This window comes from Nelumbo nucifera, chromosome 1 (assembly GCF_055504915.1).
Source record: "Nelumbo nucifera cultivar China Antique chromosome 1, China Antique-T2T, whole genome shotgun sequence".
NCBI classification, from domain to species: Eukaryota; Viridiplantae; Streptophyta; class Magnoliopsida; order Proteales; family Nelumbonaceae; genus Nelumbo; species Nelumbo nucifera.
This window is the reverse complement of record NC_142649.1, coordinates 8,548,495-8,565,448: the sequence shown is the minus strand read 5'-3', so window position 1 is coordinate 8,565,448 and position 16,954 is coordinate 8,548,495. Positions and strand designations below refer to the sequence as shown.

Here is a 16,954-nt window from a genome sequence, read left to right as displayed (position 1 = left end):
GCACCGGAACGTCTAGGAGACAGGGCTTCAGAAGCCCGTAGGAGGGACTACCAAGAGTGGGAGGAGAAAAACTCCCTAGCCCGTTGCTATATCATAGCCTCCCTAGACAATCCGATATAGAAGCAGTTCGATCAGATCGAACTCGCCAAAGAGATATTTGATAGTCTAGAAACTATGTACGAAGAGTAGAATCGTTCTACTCGCCAAAAGGTCCTGAAGAAGTTCATGACCGCGCAAATGACTAAAGGGCAGCAAGTTCATGACCATTGTCTCCAGATGATGGGTTACATAAACGAGCTGGAGGCCCTTGGCTCCGGGCTAGATCTACTCACACAGATAGACGCCATTCTTAACTCCTTGCCTTCATCCTCCAATCCTTTTATCATGAATTTTAACATGAACAAGCTGAATATCACCTTGCAAGAGCTCAACAATATGTTGCTACGAGTCAAAGAATTGATTAAGAAGGATGAGCCGATAGCCATGCTTGTTGAAACTGGCAAATCTTGCAAAAAGAGGAGGGCAAAGAGAAAGCCCTAGAAAAAGGCCACCAAATCTAAGAAATAAAAGAAAGATAAGGCATTCAATGCCTGTCACTTATGCAAGCAGGCCGGCTACTGGAAGAGGAACTGTCCCGCCTACCTAGAATCTAACAAAGGTAATCTCGAAACTTGTGTCATAGAGATTAATCTGTTAGTTACTTCTGTGTCCTGGTGTGTTGACTCCGGGGCTTCAACTCATGCGTATAATTCACTGTAGGGTTTAAAGTAAGTAGAAGGCTGAATGAAAGGGAAGTGACACTTTCCTTGGGGACTTCTGCAAGTGTTGCAGTTACGACGATAGGAACCGTAGAATTAGTCTTTAGAAAAGGAATTCTTGTACTTAAGAATTGTCTTTATGTATAGAACTTAAGAAGAAATTTGATTTATGTTTCCAAACTGTGTACTGATAGATATAGTGTCTATTTTAGTAATATGATTACGATTAAAAGGAACAATAAATTCATCGCATGCGGGGAACTGGAGAATGGTCTCTATGTTCTACACCCTTCTCTAGAAACTAACATAGCTAAATGGAACGGTTTCTATGCTCCATCCTGCACTCAGACCCCTTTTACCTTTTGCAGCTAGAACATGGGCTGCCTGAACCTTTTCACGACTAACATGGAAGAACTTTGAATCTGGGCCTATCAGAGCAAACATATCATGTAATAAAGGCCACAACACCTGTGGGCACTCGAAAGATCTTTCATTAATAATCTTAACAACAATGCTAGAGTCAGATTCAAGCCACACATTTAAAAAAATTCAAACGGTTAACTATCAAGCAACATTCCAAAATAGCATAGAGTTCAGCAAATTTAGTTGACATAGCCCTACAAGGTCCACACCTTGCTGCCAAAAAAGAGTCCGAGCTAGAAAGTAATAGGAAACCATAACCACTAGAACCTGAACCAGAGAAACTACCATCTAAAGAAGCTTTGCAACAAGAGGCTGGCATCTGACCTACAGGTGTAGGATTCGGAGCAACATTAATCTGAGAACAGTATTGATTCTGGATGGGAAGTTGTCTTCACTTCCTCCATCAGCCTGCTTGCACATATGATAGATAAAGATGGATTAGGCTTAATTTCATTGAAAACGAAATTATTTCTAGCCTTCCAAATGAACCACATCAAGCACACGGAGTAAGAAATTGATTGGAATCCATCATTTCCAACAGAGGTGTTCTGATTCAACCACCATGACCACCAACTCTCAAAGGAGTTAAACACTAGCCTATTGGAGGTTGTTACATTTAATCTACTTCCAAACCAAACAACTTAAACCCGTGCATGGTCACAGAGAAAGAGAGCATGCATAATGTTCTCATCTGCTTCTTCACATAGAGGACAAACAACCTCTACACCTATCCCTTTTTTACTAGAACCTCTTTGACAGCCAAACTGTTATAACAGGTTTTCCACACAAAGTACCTAATTTTAGGGGGATACCAAGTTTCAAGGTAGTTGGAACCCAGTTTTCCAATGGGTTTAAGATAACAGTTGGGGTGGATTCGAGCCGAGCCAAGCCGCCAAGGTTGTACAAGGCTCGAGCTTGGTTTGAGCTAGAACATTGAAATTGAACTCGACTCAGTTCGAGTTCGATTTAAAAAAAAATGTTTTATAAAAATAAAAAATTATTTATAAAAAATATTTTGTATTTGATATTTAAAAATTAAAAATTATAATATTTTTATTATATATATTATTTTTTATAACTTTATTATATATATATTGACGCTGCTCGACTCGAGGTGGTGCACGAACCAAGGTTACAATCAGATAATCATTGCCAACAGGGCGGAGTCAAGGTGGAAGGACGGAGCCGTGCTTCAAGACCTGTGATCAAGAAAAGAAGTTAGAGGCCCAAGGAGTTATCCCTGGGTAGGCACTTCGATGCTCAAGTCAGTAGAAGGTGGTGGATGGTCAGGCTGAGCAATGAGAGTGTTTGTCCGAGCAAGGGAATAGTATGAGTGCTAGAAGTTGGAATCCCTTACCTTGAGAGGGAGATACCTTTTTATAGCCGAAGGTCCGTGTCCTGGTCAGATTAGGCTTCCGGGGTTGCCAAGATGAGGTTAACTGCCGAGGTCTTTGGGATAGTCCTAATCCTCAGTGGAGTTGTCCTCGTTCCTTCTTTTGTTTCTTGGTCTTGCTTATTCACGTGACGTGGCTAAGAGTATAAGGTGAGGGGCAGCGCGGTTATGGTATGGAGTCGATATATGCCGCGAAACTGGTTGGGCGGTGTCGACGTGGCTAAGGTGACTGGGCGGCCACGCGTCATTTAGAGCCAGCTCAACCATGACCCAAACATATATATATATATATATATATATATATATATATATATATATATATTAAATCAAAGCGATCAAGAAATTTTCTCTTTTTTTTGAATTTTTTATTTTTCATCCATGTCATTTTCAAGACAACCAATGAGATGCACTTTCCTAATAAGCTAAACAATCTCTTCTCCTAAAATATCTCCTAAAATACCTTCCCCACTTTCTCCAAAATCCTCTTTAATTCCTATTTATCTCATAAATTATCTGATTATCTCTAATTTCTATTTATCTCCAAAATTATCTCTAATTTCGTAGAGTGTTTCTCTCCTAAATTATCTCTAATTTCTATTTATCTCCAAAGTTATCTCTAATTTAGTAGAGTGTTTCTTTCCTAAATTATTTCTAATTCCTATTTATCCTCTCCCCTACTTTTTATTTATATCTATCTAAAGAAAGTTTGGATTAAAAAAATTTAAGAATTATTTAAATATTCTAACAAAATTATAATAATAACTTCAAAATATTTATTAAAAACACACAAAAAACTAATTGTTATAGATGAGACTATTGTTATTGGAGATTAAACTATTGTTATTTATTAGAGATGAGACTATTAATTTGGCTGAAATTATGAATGTTCATGAGTTGGTTCGGTTCGGACGTAGGCTATTTGGCCAACCAAATTGGCCTGGTCAAGTTGGGGAGTTGGTCGACTGAAATCGACTAATCTTTTGTGAAAATTGACCCACTCAAGTTGTATTGGTTTGGGCCGGTTGTTTGGTTTGGTTAGTCGGTTCAAAATATTTAAACTTAAAAATTAAATTTAGTTTTAAAAATTATAGTGCAACTATTAAAAAATTAGATTTATGATATAAAACATTTTAGACTAAGAAATATGAGAAATTTCCCAAATTTTTATATTAAATTTTATATTTAAAAATATAAATATTAATATATATATCCATGGTTAGGTTGTTCGATTTTGGTTGGTTTCCAAATGGCTAAAGTGAAACTGATCCAATTTGGTCGAATTGGGAAATTTTTGAACCAAAGCCAACCTAAAATAGTAGAAAACCGATCAACTCGGGTTGAGTTGATCGGGTTGGTCGGTTTCATTAGTTTGATGAATAAACCTAATTGAAATTAATTATTGTTATTTTTGTATTATAAAAAAATTATTAAAAGTAGTATATAAAATATGAATAATTATTAATTATTTAAAAAGTTGAAAATATAAGACAATTGTATACTCTTATGTGTTTTTATTAGGCTACATTTTGATGCGATGTAAATCAATAGCCGATGTAAATTTTACATCGGTTCAGTTTTATATGCATTTGGAAAGAGGGTGTATTTATTATCGACGTAAAACTACACTCCAATTAACTTTTGTGTGCGTTTGGATGGAGTATAGTTTTATGTCGATAATAAATGTAAACCTTATTAGCTCTAATGTTTTATATCGATAATTGATGTAAAATCTACATTGATTTTATCGATGTAAAACTTTACACTATTCCGCCCATCATTATTAAAAAAATACAACGACCACTTTTTGGTTCAGTGTAAAACGTCATCAGTGTATTTTCACACTAATTCCAAATGCAGCCCTAGGGTCATTTAGTAGAACACACCTTATAGTTTTACATATTTACTTAAACCTACCTTATAATTTTCATTTTACTAAAACATCCCATATATTTTACAACTTATTTACTTAATCAACTATTCATTAAGGAGTGTTTGTTTTACCATTAGGCCCATATTTTTTATTCCAAAAATACCCTTAACACTTTTTTGTACAACAAACAAAATTGACCAAATATAGCCAATAGAGTGGTTGCCCATGTCTTATTAAGGGCAAAAATGGTATTTTTATTTTTATTTTCTTTTGGTTAAATTCATTTAAATGAACATTACACAACATTGTCATTTTCAAGTGTTGTCTAATGAAAGATTGATTAAATCCATTGCAAATTATAAGTGGTGTTTTAGTAAAATGTTAACTATAGGGTAAGTTTTAGTAAATTCATGAAACTATAAGGGGTATTTTAATAAATAACCATTCCTATTATTTAGCTTTCACTTAATAAATCTCGTGCATCGCATGGGTCCCTACTAGTATAAAATTATTTTATGTTTTTAATAAATATTTAAACTTTATTATATAATTTTGTTAGAATATTTAAGCGAAGGATAAATAATAGAAATTGCCATTTACTAAAATACCCTTATAGTTTCATAGATTTACTAAAACCTACCATATATTTAGCATTTTACTAATACACCACTTATAATTTGCAATGGATTTAATCAATCTTCCATTAGATAATAATGGAAAATTACAATGTTGACCCTAATGTTCATTTAAATAAATTTAATCAAAAGAAAATAGAAATAAAAATATCATTTTTGCCCTTAATAAGACACGGACAACCACTCTATTGGTTATATTTGGCCAATTTTGTTTTTTGTATAAAAAAGTGTTAAGAGTATTTTTGGAATAAAAACTCATGGATCTAATGGCAAAACAAACACTCTTTAATGAAATGTTGATTAAGTAAATAAATTATAAAATATATGAGATGTTTTAGTAAAATGAAAAATATAAGATCGATTTAAGTAAATATATAAAACTATAAGGTGTGTTCTAGTAAATAACCCTAATAGAAACACATAAGAATATACAATTATTTTATATTTTAAACTTTTTAAATAATTAATAATTATTCATATTTTATATTTACTTTTAATAAATTTTTTATAATATAAAAAAAATAATAATTAATTTCAGTTAAATTTATTCATGAAATTTATGAAACCGACCAACCTGAACGAACTCTTGAGGAAATGAGAATAAGGTTTTGAGAGTTTTGGGACTAACGGGACGTCCCTTAGGCCCGCACGCGGGACAAGCGAACAGCGTGTGAAGGGGCGGGTGAGGCGCAGATTTGAACTCCTCAACTCGATGCCCGTGTGAGAACCCCTGTTGGGAACAACGCAGTCTCTGGCACCGACGATAGCTTCGGCAGTCTCACCGTCCCAAGGTACTTTCCGTCTCTCTCATATCATCTCTCTCGCATTCATTATGAGTAGGTATTATTTTTTATATTAATTTTTTTTTTTCAGTAGAAAACAGAGAAGGGGAGGTTACCCACCACCGGCCATCTCCGGCGACCACCAGCATGGTTAAAGATTCTTTTCTGTATTTTCCCAAGCCATTCTCCATTCTTCTTTGCCAATCGAATCAGCCCTTGTCTTTGTTTCGGATCTGATCCTATCGATTTACAGAATTCTGTGATCACCTGAATAAGATTGCTTTAATTTTAAGTCAGAAGATCTCTCACTTTTTTTAGAACAAAACTCGGGCCAGTGAAAAAAATGGAACAAATTAATGAACTAAACAGATTTACCTGGTCTGAAAGACGCAGAATACCTCAAAATAAGAAAAATCAATACTGAAAAAAATGAAGGAACAGAAAAAGAAACGGAACCTGTGAGTGAAGGGCGATGGCTTTGCCTCTGAGCTGATTGAATCGCTTCTTTCTGATGATATTTCGGGTGGCGACCACGATGGGCGCAAATATACCCTTCCCTTCATTGACGTTCTTCATCATGGGTTGCAACCGACCGTATCGCCGTATCGGCTTAGCAACTCGAATCCCTGTTGGAACTGACTTAGCCAGAATGCTATATTCTTCACCCATCAAAGTCTCAAAGAGGTAAGAGAGACGGGAAATACCTCGGGACAGTGAGACTGTCAGAGCGGTCGTCAGTGCCGGAGACGGGCTTTCACACAGGATATCAGGATTACAGGAATCGAGCTGAGGGCGGGAGGATTCCGACTTCTGGGCGAGTCCCGTTAGCTCCGCACGGGTTAGGGGTGGTATTCGTGCAAGAGGACAGGTGGCGAGCTTCGATTGTTTGGGGCGCCTGTGGGGCGCTGATGCATGCGAACTCAACAGGCAAAGGATTTTGCTCACAAACAGCTTCTTCGCTGCCCTTCCTCCGGCATGTATACAGAAATGATCGAAAGAGTTGCAAAGAAGAGAAGCTGCTCACTAATTGGGAGGACAAGAGAACGGAGGGTGGTAATGTTGGTTTTCGGAGCTCCTCCAGTAATTGCTCGATAAATTTTCTTAGTTTTTTCTTTTCTCATCGGGGTTGTACTGTTTTGGTGCGATCCCGTTCATTTAATTTTGGGATCCTAAGTCTCTTTTGTTTTTCATCCCAAAACACTGTTTATCAGTAAATAAATACAAGATAAAAAGAATAATTCGAAAATATTTCCTTTTCTCATTCCTTTCTCAGCAATCAAACAGATCATAAGAGAACATCTGTTTTTTATTTGCCACGTCACCATAGATTTGGCAACGGTTGACTCGACCGTGGATTTCTGAAGGGTAAATTTTATTAGGGCTTGCCCGAAAGCGAAGAAGGAAAAAAAATTCGCTGACAAAAGTAGAACAATAAGGTGCTATTTTTCATCTCTCCTCTTTTCCTCTTCTTTCTATCTTCTTGCACTTGTTCAGATTAATAGAGCATATTGTCAAGTGGCTTTTCCTTGGCATTTGTTTTTGGCGATTGGTTTGTCATGTTTCATTGATCAATCGAATAAATTATATGTTGTTTCGTTTGGTTCTGATTCCGAGAAACGATATTAATCTATTAGGAGATTTCTGGAGTGTGAGAAAATTGGCTAAATTAGTTCCTAGAGACATGTTCTGCGATTAGAAGAGTTTAATCATTACAAGAATTTCTCATCTGTTTTGGCATTTCTATGCAACGTGTTTTATATTTTAATGCCATATAGGTGAGTTTATTATGTGAATTCTTGAATCAGTTGTGTTGAAGTAAAGTAGTTGAACTGAACAATGGGGAAAAGGAAGTCAAGAGCGAAGCCACCACCCAAGAAGCGGATGGACAAACTTGATACCGTCTTCAGCTGTCCTTTCTGTAACCATGGAAGCAGTGTTGAGTGTCGACTGTAAGTCCCCTTTCTGTAAACATTGACCCTTAGTAAGATACATGCTTAGCTCGTAACTTTATGGGTTTGCTTGAGGGCTTCTCTTCATACCATATAGACTGTACAAGGTCTACCAACTCATAGGTTGGGCGTGATCAATTAGTGGGCAAGCTATATCTTGGATGTGATCCAGTCCAGAATTCAGAATTCATGCACAGACTTGTATAGTATGGAGAGTAGGATTAATTGACAGTAATGATCCTTATGAGATGCCATTTCTCCCTTTACCGTTTTGAACTTATAGTTTGATGCAGTTGGATTACATATATGCTTAACATGTATTCAAATGTTGAGTCTTTGTTGTGATATAAAAGAGAAAAAGGCATATCTGATCTCATTTCAGGGATATGAAGAATTCGATTGGTGAAGCCACATGCAGAATTTGCCAAGAGACTTTCAGCACAACAATCACTGGTATGCATTCAATCTTGTTTCTTTTCATAGGTAGTTATTATTATCTTAGTGTCTGGTAGTCTTTGACATTTTGAATGATATGCATCCTTGATGAATATCTATTACCAAATTTCTATGTGCATTGGATCAGTTGTCTTTATGATGGTTGAGATAGAATAGTCATCTACTTCGACTCTTATATAAAGCTATTCAACTGATTAGACTGATAGCATTACTGATAAAAAATGATTAGACTGATATTGTCAATTCAAATGGATATTGCTTGAAGTTCTGTTGATTAGAAAGATATTGCCAATTCAAATGCATAAAGTGTCTAATCAGTGCACTGCCTAGGCACCTTCTGTTTGGGTTACTATCTTCTCCATTTAGCTATGTGTGTTTTTCTTTGTAGTAAAAGAAAAATTTTTATTAAAAGAAAAAGATGCAGATTACAAGAGTGAAGAGTTTTCACCATCAGAAAACAATGCAGGTTCAAAATAAAGGTTACATCAAATACCCCAAATGATCAACCCTATTCACCACACATTCCCCAAGGTCCTATATACTAATGTCCTTGAATTTAGAATGCGAAAGGGCCTATTTCACAATCTCCAATACATATATTGGTAATTATCTTCTCATCCTGAATCTGTTGTCAAATATGTGTGTTGCTTTCTTTGTAATTTCCCAACAAACTGCAATTGGTATAAGACTCCACAAAAATTTTAGGTTTTTTTTTCCTCCCACCTTACATCTTTGGCCACCTTAAAAAAATTCCAAATGCTCATTTTGGCATAACTTTTGGCTATCAAACAAAACAAATAAAAGGGCAGCCCAGTGCATGAGGCTCCTGCCAAGTGGGGTCTGGGGAGGGACAGATGAATGCAGCCTTAGCCCTGCAGATACACAGAGAGGCTTTTTCCAATATATGAACCCTGGTCACACTCAGGTTGCAATGGAGGCTATTTCCAAGATTTCTGACTATTAAACAAATCAAAGAAATAAATTCCCAAAATGAAATCTGACAACAAACAATGTATGAAATGGTGTCTCACATTTTCCTCATGCTTCTTACATATAAAGTGGATATTAGGAAGTTGAAAACCTCTTGGTTTCACATCCTCTGTTGTTAGGATACTGTCAAGCACAACTTATCAAGAAAAACCCTCCACCCTAGGTGGGATCAGATCACTCCATACTCTACTAAAATTGGAGTCCTCAATCTGATTTGTGGTTATGGCTGCATAAAAAGATTTGACAGTAAATTGTTCATCTCTGCATTCTTGACACCATCTTGAGTCTGAAGCATTTGTGTTCATCTTCACTGCTTCCAATCTATTGAGAAGATTAGAGTATTCCTCCAATTCCTGTTGGATAGAGATTTCTGAAAACTAGGCACCATATAATCTGTTCTCTTTTCTCAAAATATTGACTGACACTTGCACCTTTAGGACTTGACCTATACAACTGTAGACAGTGTAACATATCTTCCCTTCTCCAACCAAAAGCATATTATGTCTAACAAGGTATGTCTAACAGAAGATACCTCCCCTGTGTACCAATCAAAATTAGCCAACCCTTAATTATTTACCACAACTTTTCTCCATAATGTTTCCTTGTCTTTCCAAAGTCCACAACCATTTACCCAACAGCTCCATGCTCAAGTCCCCGATTTTTCTAAAGTCCAGCCCTCCTTTTTCTTAAGGGTCCGTAAACCTTGGTTTGTCTTACCAAATGCATATTCTTTCCATTTCCCCCACTATCCTACAATAAATCTCTTTGGTTTTTCCATTTTCTGCTATTATATTTGTAGCCTTCATAATTGATTAAAGTACATCAGAAAACTTCCCAAAGCACTCTTGATGAGTGATTCTCTATCAGTCTATCCTTAATGGTAGGTACATATCAGTGTTTTAAAAGACGTGGGAGGCATACGGCTGGAGGCGCGTCTCCAGGTGAGGTGCTCTCAAAACGCCCTAAGGCGTATGCCAGAGGCATTGACACCTTTGTGGCGTATGCCTCAAGTGCAAGAGGTGTACACTTCATGTGCTTTTTTCATGAGGTGTGCTAGAGGCATATGCTTCATGCACATCTTATATAAAAAGACATAAAAAAAAGAAAAAAAGAAAAAAAGAAAAAAGGAAATGAAAGGAAAGGAAAAGAAAAGAAAGGGAAGGGAAAGAAAAAGAAAGAGAAGAAAAAAAGAGAATAGGAAGAAAAGAAAAGGAAAGGGAAGAGAAGAAAAGATAAGGGGAAAAAAAGTGGTTTGCCCCCTTGCCCCTTTTAGATGCAGCCCAATTTTTTTTTTGAGTTAGGGGGTCTTGCTCGCCTCCGCTTCGACAAGATCCCCCCTTTCAACTAATGTTATGCATCTTTATTCTTCTTAATATAAAAGATTATTATTAAAAATAAAGAAAAAATGATATCCCCCCTTCCTCTTCATCCTCCTCCTAACCCCCTCCTCTTAAGGAGGCGTACGCTTCTTTGTGTTCGAGAGGCTTACGCCTCTTGCATTCTGAACTACGCCTCACGCCTCTAGGTAGTGGAACACCTTGCAATCTTCTTTCCATCCTTTCAATCATCTTTTGCCAAGAGGATAAAGCTGAAGCTTTTGCACCAATTGGAATCCCAAGATATGTAGAAAGAAAATATCCAAATTGACAACCCAATGCACCGACACTTGATGAAGAGGTTCCCCATTAATACCTCCTACTTCAATCATCACTCTCTTACCCAAGTTAACCTAATGCCACAAGATACCTTCTTTCTTTTTAATATATCCTGTAAATTAAGTGCTTGTTCCATTTTGGACATCCAGGGGTGTAAGTTGGTCTTCGACTCTGTCTTGAGGGGTCAGGCAGAATTGTGACAGTTTGGAAAGATGAGGTAGTGGAACCTATGGAGGAACTGATAGGAAGATTCTTTGTTTTTATCAAATTCAAGAATGTAGAGAATGGCCTTATTTGGGTATTAACTAATGTGTATGGCCCAAATTCCTACAGAGAGAAATAAATGTTACAAAGAGAGAAATGAAATGTGGGAATCGATCTCTACTTCATTGGCACCCATACACTAGATTGAATGATTAGGATTTCTTCTCCCCCAAACCATAATGTCTTGTTGATCTCTACTTCACTGGCAGACAAACTGGAACTGCCATTTGCTCCAATCACCACTTCTCCAGAAGACCATCCAAACTCAGTTGACTTTTCTCCCTTCTCACTTGCTTCCATGGTTTCAGAACCTTTCTCTTTTTCAGGCCTGCGGACTTCCTTGCTAGAACTTATATCCCCATCAATTTTAAGGGAAGCAAGTAGTGGCCTAGTATGACTCAGCTGATCTGGCCCCCACACAGTTCTAGAATCGGCTCAGGTCAAACCAAAAAACTTTGCTTCTTCGACCTATGACTCTTCAACTTACCCACATTAGGGTTTCTCCCACGTGTCTCCGACCTCAACACTCAAATTACTCAAATTTCTAGAAATGCTTTCATCTTCAATCTCCCACCCCTTTCCATGCCCAGCAGTAACCATCAATGACGAATCATTATCTATCCACTTGAGTGGAACACTTACTTCTCACTACTAATCTTAAATCAAACCACTCTCCAGCAAAATTCATTGCCGATAATGGTGGGACCAAATGTATTTCCTCTACTTCCACCAACAATTTTTTTATCGGCCTCTATTTCTACCAGCATTCTTGCCACAACTAAGTTTTTCCAGTCTCTAGTATGAGAGTTTATTTTCCTAAATCTTCCACATGCACCTCCTAGTATGCAAAAATCAAAATGTTTGTATACACCACCATACATGGAGAGAAATCCCAAACACATTGATCTAGACAAGAAGACTGCTCCTACTCTGACATTTCATATGGCTCCAACAAGAGGATTCCATCTACCCAATCTAATCTCAGGTGAACTTACTTGGTTGAACTCCCATCAGATCACCTCATCTGCTTCCTCTTTGCAACTTAATATGAAAAGGAAAAAAGAAAAACCCAGCATTGACTTTTTCTAACCTGAACTTTGTCTTTCCTTCGCCATCCCAAACACACCTACTTTGAAGTCTCTTCCTCGTCTGGATCTGTGCATTAACAAATTGACCAACTAAACACGTTTCCTGCAGATTTAAGTGATCTGAAAATTTACCCACATCACTTACAAACAGCTCCTTCAACATTATGAATGCCTTGTCAAGCAGCCTCTACAGATGGCCATAGTGGCAATCTCAAATTCAAAGCAGTGTTACATGGACAAGGACATGGGAATCAAAAATATGTTTGTTCCTTTCCTTCCAAATACCTCAACACAATGTAAAAGGTATACTACCCCAGAAAATTTTTGCATTTTTACCACCATCAATCCTTGGCCACAATGCAAAGATATCTCTAGGCTGAGAGATAACAGTCCACTCACATGTTTCAAACACGAAAGTAGGGCTTCTAGGCTCTACCAAAAGCTCACAAAGAATAATCAGCCTGTGATCAGATATCAGGTTAGATAATACTTCTTGGCCTCTTGGGTCAAATCCTTCTGTTCCTACCAAGCTATGTGTAATTTCTTCCTAGTGTTTGCATTATTTGTTTATCCAATTTAGTTATCTCACTTTGTCAAACCTCAAAATAAAATTAATTGCTATGATTTTATGAATTATTTTTATCATGAACCCATATTTGATATGTAATAGAGATGCAAGAAAATGGTAGGGGGGAACAGAATCTGAAGTTTCATCATGTCATATTATATTGTTGTTTGATGGATAATTTACAGGGCATAGATAATGATTTATTCCTATAAGATCCAGCTGTAGAGTTTGATCATTTTAGGGTCTTTGGTTGAGCACTGTAGGAGTTATTGAGTATTGTTTGTATCTAGTATCTACTTTATTTTTCTTAGTTCTAGTAAATGTTTTCAACCCACCGTTGACCCGGCCGATCAAACCGTTCGAACTGTCAGTCAGAATTCTGGGTCCGGTTCAGTCAAGACCTGTCAGACGGTAAAAAACTGTTGACTTGGTCAAGAACCGTTTGATCCGATTGGTTTGACTGTTGACCCATTCGACTCGGTCATCGGGTCACGGGTTGCACACTTAATACATGCAAACTTTCAGAGGCCATAATTTTGTACCTTGATGTCCGATTTGGGTGATTTTGTTTTTTGATTTTGGGTAACTTTTCGAGATCTATGCGTCCCAAGTTGCCATAGGCACCTTGCCCTGCTATTTTCGTGAAAAAAACTCCTTTTTTGGCCTCAAATTGCTATTTTTAATAGTTTTTATAAAAAATTAAAAACTGAATTGAAAAACATAAATTAAATATAAAATAATATATAACATATCTAATATATATATATATATATATATATATATTATTAGATATGAACCGTTCAACCCGGTCGAACTGGTGACCCGGGACTTATGGCAAAAACAGTTCGGCCTCTGGGTCTATTTTTAAAACGTTGGTTCTAGTAGGATTGGTCACTCGTATAGTGCCTTCATGTTTAATTAGTGGTGCAGGGACAAAGTGTCTTTTTTGTGTTTAATTATGTGATAAAACAAGAGACTTGATACTGCCAGGCCCACTTTGACCTTTTGAAATCTGTTTTCTCTTTTTTTCTTTCTCTTTCTCCTCTCTCTCTTGTTACACTATTCCAGATCTGATTTCGGTTGATTTGCAACCTGACACAACCCTCCGTGCTTGGAATTGGCAATATAAGATAAGCTCACATTAGTGGAGTTATTTAAGCCCAAAGATCTTAGCAAAAATTGCTGTTGTCGATTGTTGAGAGAATTAAACATTTTGAGAGGATTAGAATGTCATTTAATCATATCAAAGATGCCGTAGTGATTTATAGAAAACTTACTACTTAAGCTATTATTTGAACAATTTTCTATCCATCAAATTTAATACCTTGTATGTAGATGCGGTTCACAATCCAGATAATGTAAAAGCAGGTTATTACTTCCATTGTAATAAAATATTGCCAAAGATGATTTTTGAAGATCACCTGCATTGTAAATGTAGTGTTTGCGATAACTGTAAATTAACAAACTATCAAGTCCTAAATAATAGTCAAATTAGAATAATAATTAGTCACTTTTAGCTATACCATTTTTGCGGCTGCCCTCGAGTAAAATCAATTTGCTCTAGAGAAATTTATTTGACAAACTAAAATTAACTAAACATTTAGAAATGTATGTAATTTCAAAGGATTTAATTGTTTCATGTTTCAAGGCTGAACATATTTTGATCAATAACAAGTAAAAATTTTATTGTGTACAAAACCTACAACAAGTGCCAAGCACCCCTAATTAACTGCCAATTCAATAGCTTCCTTTTACAAGTTTGCAGAATTCCACTCATGGGAACTGATCCCCAATATGTCATCTGATTTCCATCGGCCCCTTCTTTTGCAAGCCCATCTTCTATATTAGGTAAATTTGATTGGGGTGTTAGGCCAGTGAGACCTCGGCGCCGATGGGTTATTCAGTTACTCCACCCTGTTTAGTGCATGGGAGATAAAAAGATGAGCCAATGGATTAAAATAGCAGAATATATACAGAAATCAACAGTTTTTTGTTTGGATAGTATTTTTTGAAAACATACAAGAATATAATTATCTTAGTTGCCTTCAAAAGTATTATTTTAAGACAAAATGTATAAAAATATTTAATTTAGCAACTTCTAATATATTAACTGTCCCTATTATATCAGAATGGGAAAAAAATAAATGGGTAAAAAAAGATTTCCGAAGAGATCACTGTTAGATGTACTCTGGAGGAGCAGACTTCGTGCAATTATTTATGCTTCTTTCTAAATATGTAATTCCAATAATGTTATGGACCATTCTGAACTGATATTTTTACTTTTATGTTTGCAGCTCTATCTGAACCCATAGACATGTAAGTTGCAATCTGCTCTATTTCTTTCCAAGATTCCCAATGTTTTTTTTTTTTTTTTTTTTTGGTTTTCTTATAAAATGTATCTTGTACATTGCTTATGTTAAGGAATTACAACTGCAGATACAGTGAATGGATTGATGAATGTGAGCGGGTCAACAATCTTGAAGATGATGCTGCATAGGAGGCTGGCTAGATGTTTAGAAATCTGACTTTCACTGTCCAAGGGAAGAGCTGAAAAATGATTTTGATGGTCTTTCGAGCATGTTTCTTAAAGTGACTAGATAAGTTGCTCTTTGATTAAGTGTTGTAATTCTAATATATACATAGGACGTAGACAACTAATATGAGTACTAGTTTCAAGTGGGTGTTAAAGTGAACTATGTAAATTCACTTTTGTAGAACTTTCTAGGTACTAGTTTCTGTATGGCACCAAGTATACATCAGCATCAGGTACTTCGTGTAATAACCTTTTCCTTTAAGATCATACTCGAATGCTATCATATGAATATATGAATATAATTGGCTCAATGTTGCTAGCAGCTTTATGTAACAATTCACTATTCAGTTCTAGTAAAAGAATTAGCTAAAATTAAAAAAGGGAGACCATCAAGTGAACAGAGATTTCAGAAGGGCTCAAGCCTGACAGCCACAGAACTACTATAGACAAGGGAGAATTGACCTTCAGCTTGTCTTTCCGGGTACTACAATCTCTTCTGCAGTCCTCAATACCAAGACTCCAGTTCTCCCCTAGTTCTCCTTTCCCTCCCGAGGCCCCATTCACCATCCCCGTCCTCGGGAGCTACTCGTAGTCAGTCTAGCCCATCATTCTAATCTCAACAGTGCAAATGGACCCTCATCTCCAGTTCATTCAATCGGGTCCTCTTGCACCTTCGACTTGGTAGGAGCCAAGTATTGCCCATTTGGGTTGCGTAATCCATTAATGAAAAAAGAAGATAACAGTAATGATTTTTCATGTCAATATCCAACTTACACACGTAGAAGCCGTTAATCTTTTTGAGCATATTTTAAACGGAACTACGCATGACCGACTTTTTTCCTTTTGTCCCCGCCTCTTGCAATCCTTCAACCTGGCTGTCTAACCTTTTCCTTCAGCTTGTTACCATGGTTGTTCTTTTAATTTGGTGACAGAGATAACTGTATAGTTAGGTTTAGAATATCTATATGCATCCACTGATAGTCTAATATGTATCGGTTTTTTGAATGACCCTTATCTAAGAAAATTAGAGTTTCTGAAAAGTTGGTATCATAGTGTGTTGATGTTCTACCAAAAAGAAGTGTTGACGAGTATAGGTGTGTATTGACATATTAGTATCGGCGTGTGTCGATGTGTGTTACATGCATATTCAAGCATGATGGTGGAATTTTCAAGGAGGGTGTTTTAGCTAGGGGTGCAATTTGGGTGGGCCCAACCTGAGCCCAGACTTACTCAGCCCACAATTTTACACGGACTGGGTTTAAATTTTCAGTCATTGGGCTGGCCTGGGCCCAAAGAGTTCAGGCTTTTAAATTTTTTGGTCTGGGCTCGGGCCTAGCCCTTAGGAAGTCCGAATCTGGCCCTACCTTATCCTAATCGAAATCTGGCCTGATTGTATACATGTATATCCGCATGTGTAGACACATTTATATGCATACATGCATATATGCACATTTTTGGATAAAAGATTTGAACATACCCTAAGTTTTTATTAATCGACTTAAAGGTACCCTAAGCTTTTCAAATCGACTTAAATATATATACCTTGTGGGCTGACTCCATTGGACTTAAGACATGAGTTTGGATCTCCTA

The 16,954-nt window shown here is 36.7% G+C and overlaps 1 protein-coding gene and 1 pseudogene across 2 annotated transcripts; one reads left to right on the top strand and one right to left on the bottom strand.

Annotated features, from left to right (window-relative positions):
• Positions 1–5,948: 5,948 nt before the first annotated feature.
• LOC104586839 (protein PROTON GRADIENT REGULATION 5, chloroplastic pseudogene) lies at positions 5,949–6,661 on the bottom strand (annotated as a pseudogene).
• A 509-nt stretch (positions 6,662–7,170) lies between these two features.
• LOC104586809 (transcription elongation factor 1 homolog) lies at positions 7,171–15,675 on the top strand. 2 transcript variants are annotated; one of them, XM_010244159.3, is made up of 5 exons: positions 7,171–7,297; positions 7,667–7,810; positions 8,193–8,263; positions 15,126–15,147; positions 15,268–15,675. In XM_010244159.3, exons 2-5 carry the CDS (start codon positions 7,698–7,700, stop codon positions 15,326–15,328), a joined length of 267 nt encoding a protein of 88 aa, XP_010242461.1. In that variant the 5' UTR covers positions 7,171–7,297; positions 7,667–7,697; the 3' UTR covers positions 15,329–15,675. The 2 variants fall into 2 exon arrangements, with proteins under 2 accessions (XP_010242461.1, XP_019051463.1); XM_019195918.2 differs by lacking the exon at positions 7,171–7,297 and having other exon boundaries at positions 7,429–7,810.
• Positions 15,676–16,954: the final 1,279 nt, after the last annotated feature.

Excerpts from the sequence above, each read along its gene's own strand:
- LOC104586809 (XM_010244159.3), top strand. The coding sequence starts at position 7,698 with ATGGGGAAAAGGAAGTCAAGAGCGAAGCCACCACCCAAGAAGCGGATG. Across the intron at positions 8,264-15,125 it reads TTTCAGCACAACAATCACTG|CTCTATCTGAACCCATAGAC; the intron begins GTATGCATTCAA and ends TTATGTTTGCAG. Across the intron at positions 15,148-15,267 it reads CTATCTGAACCCATAGACAT|ATACAGTGAATGGATTGATG; the intron begins GTAAGTTGCAAT and ends TTACAACTGCAG.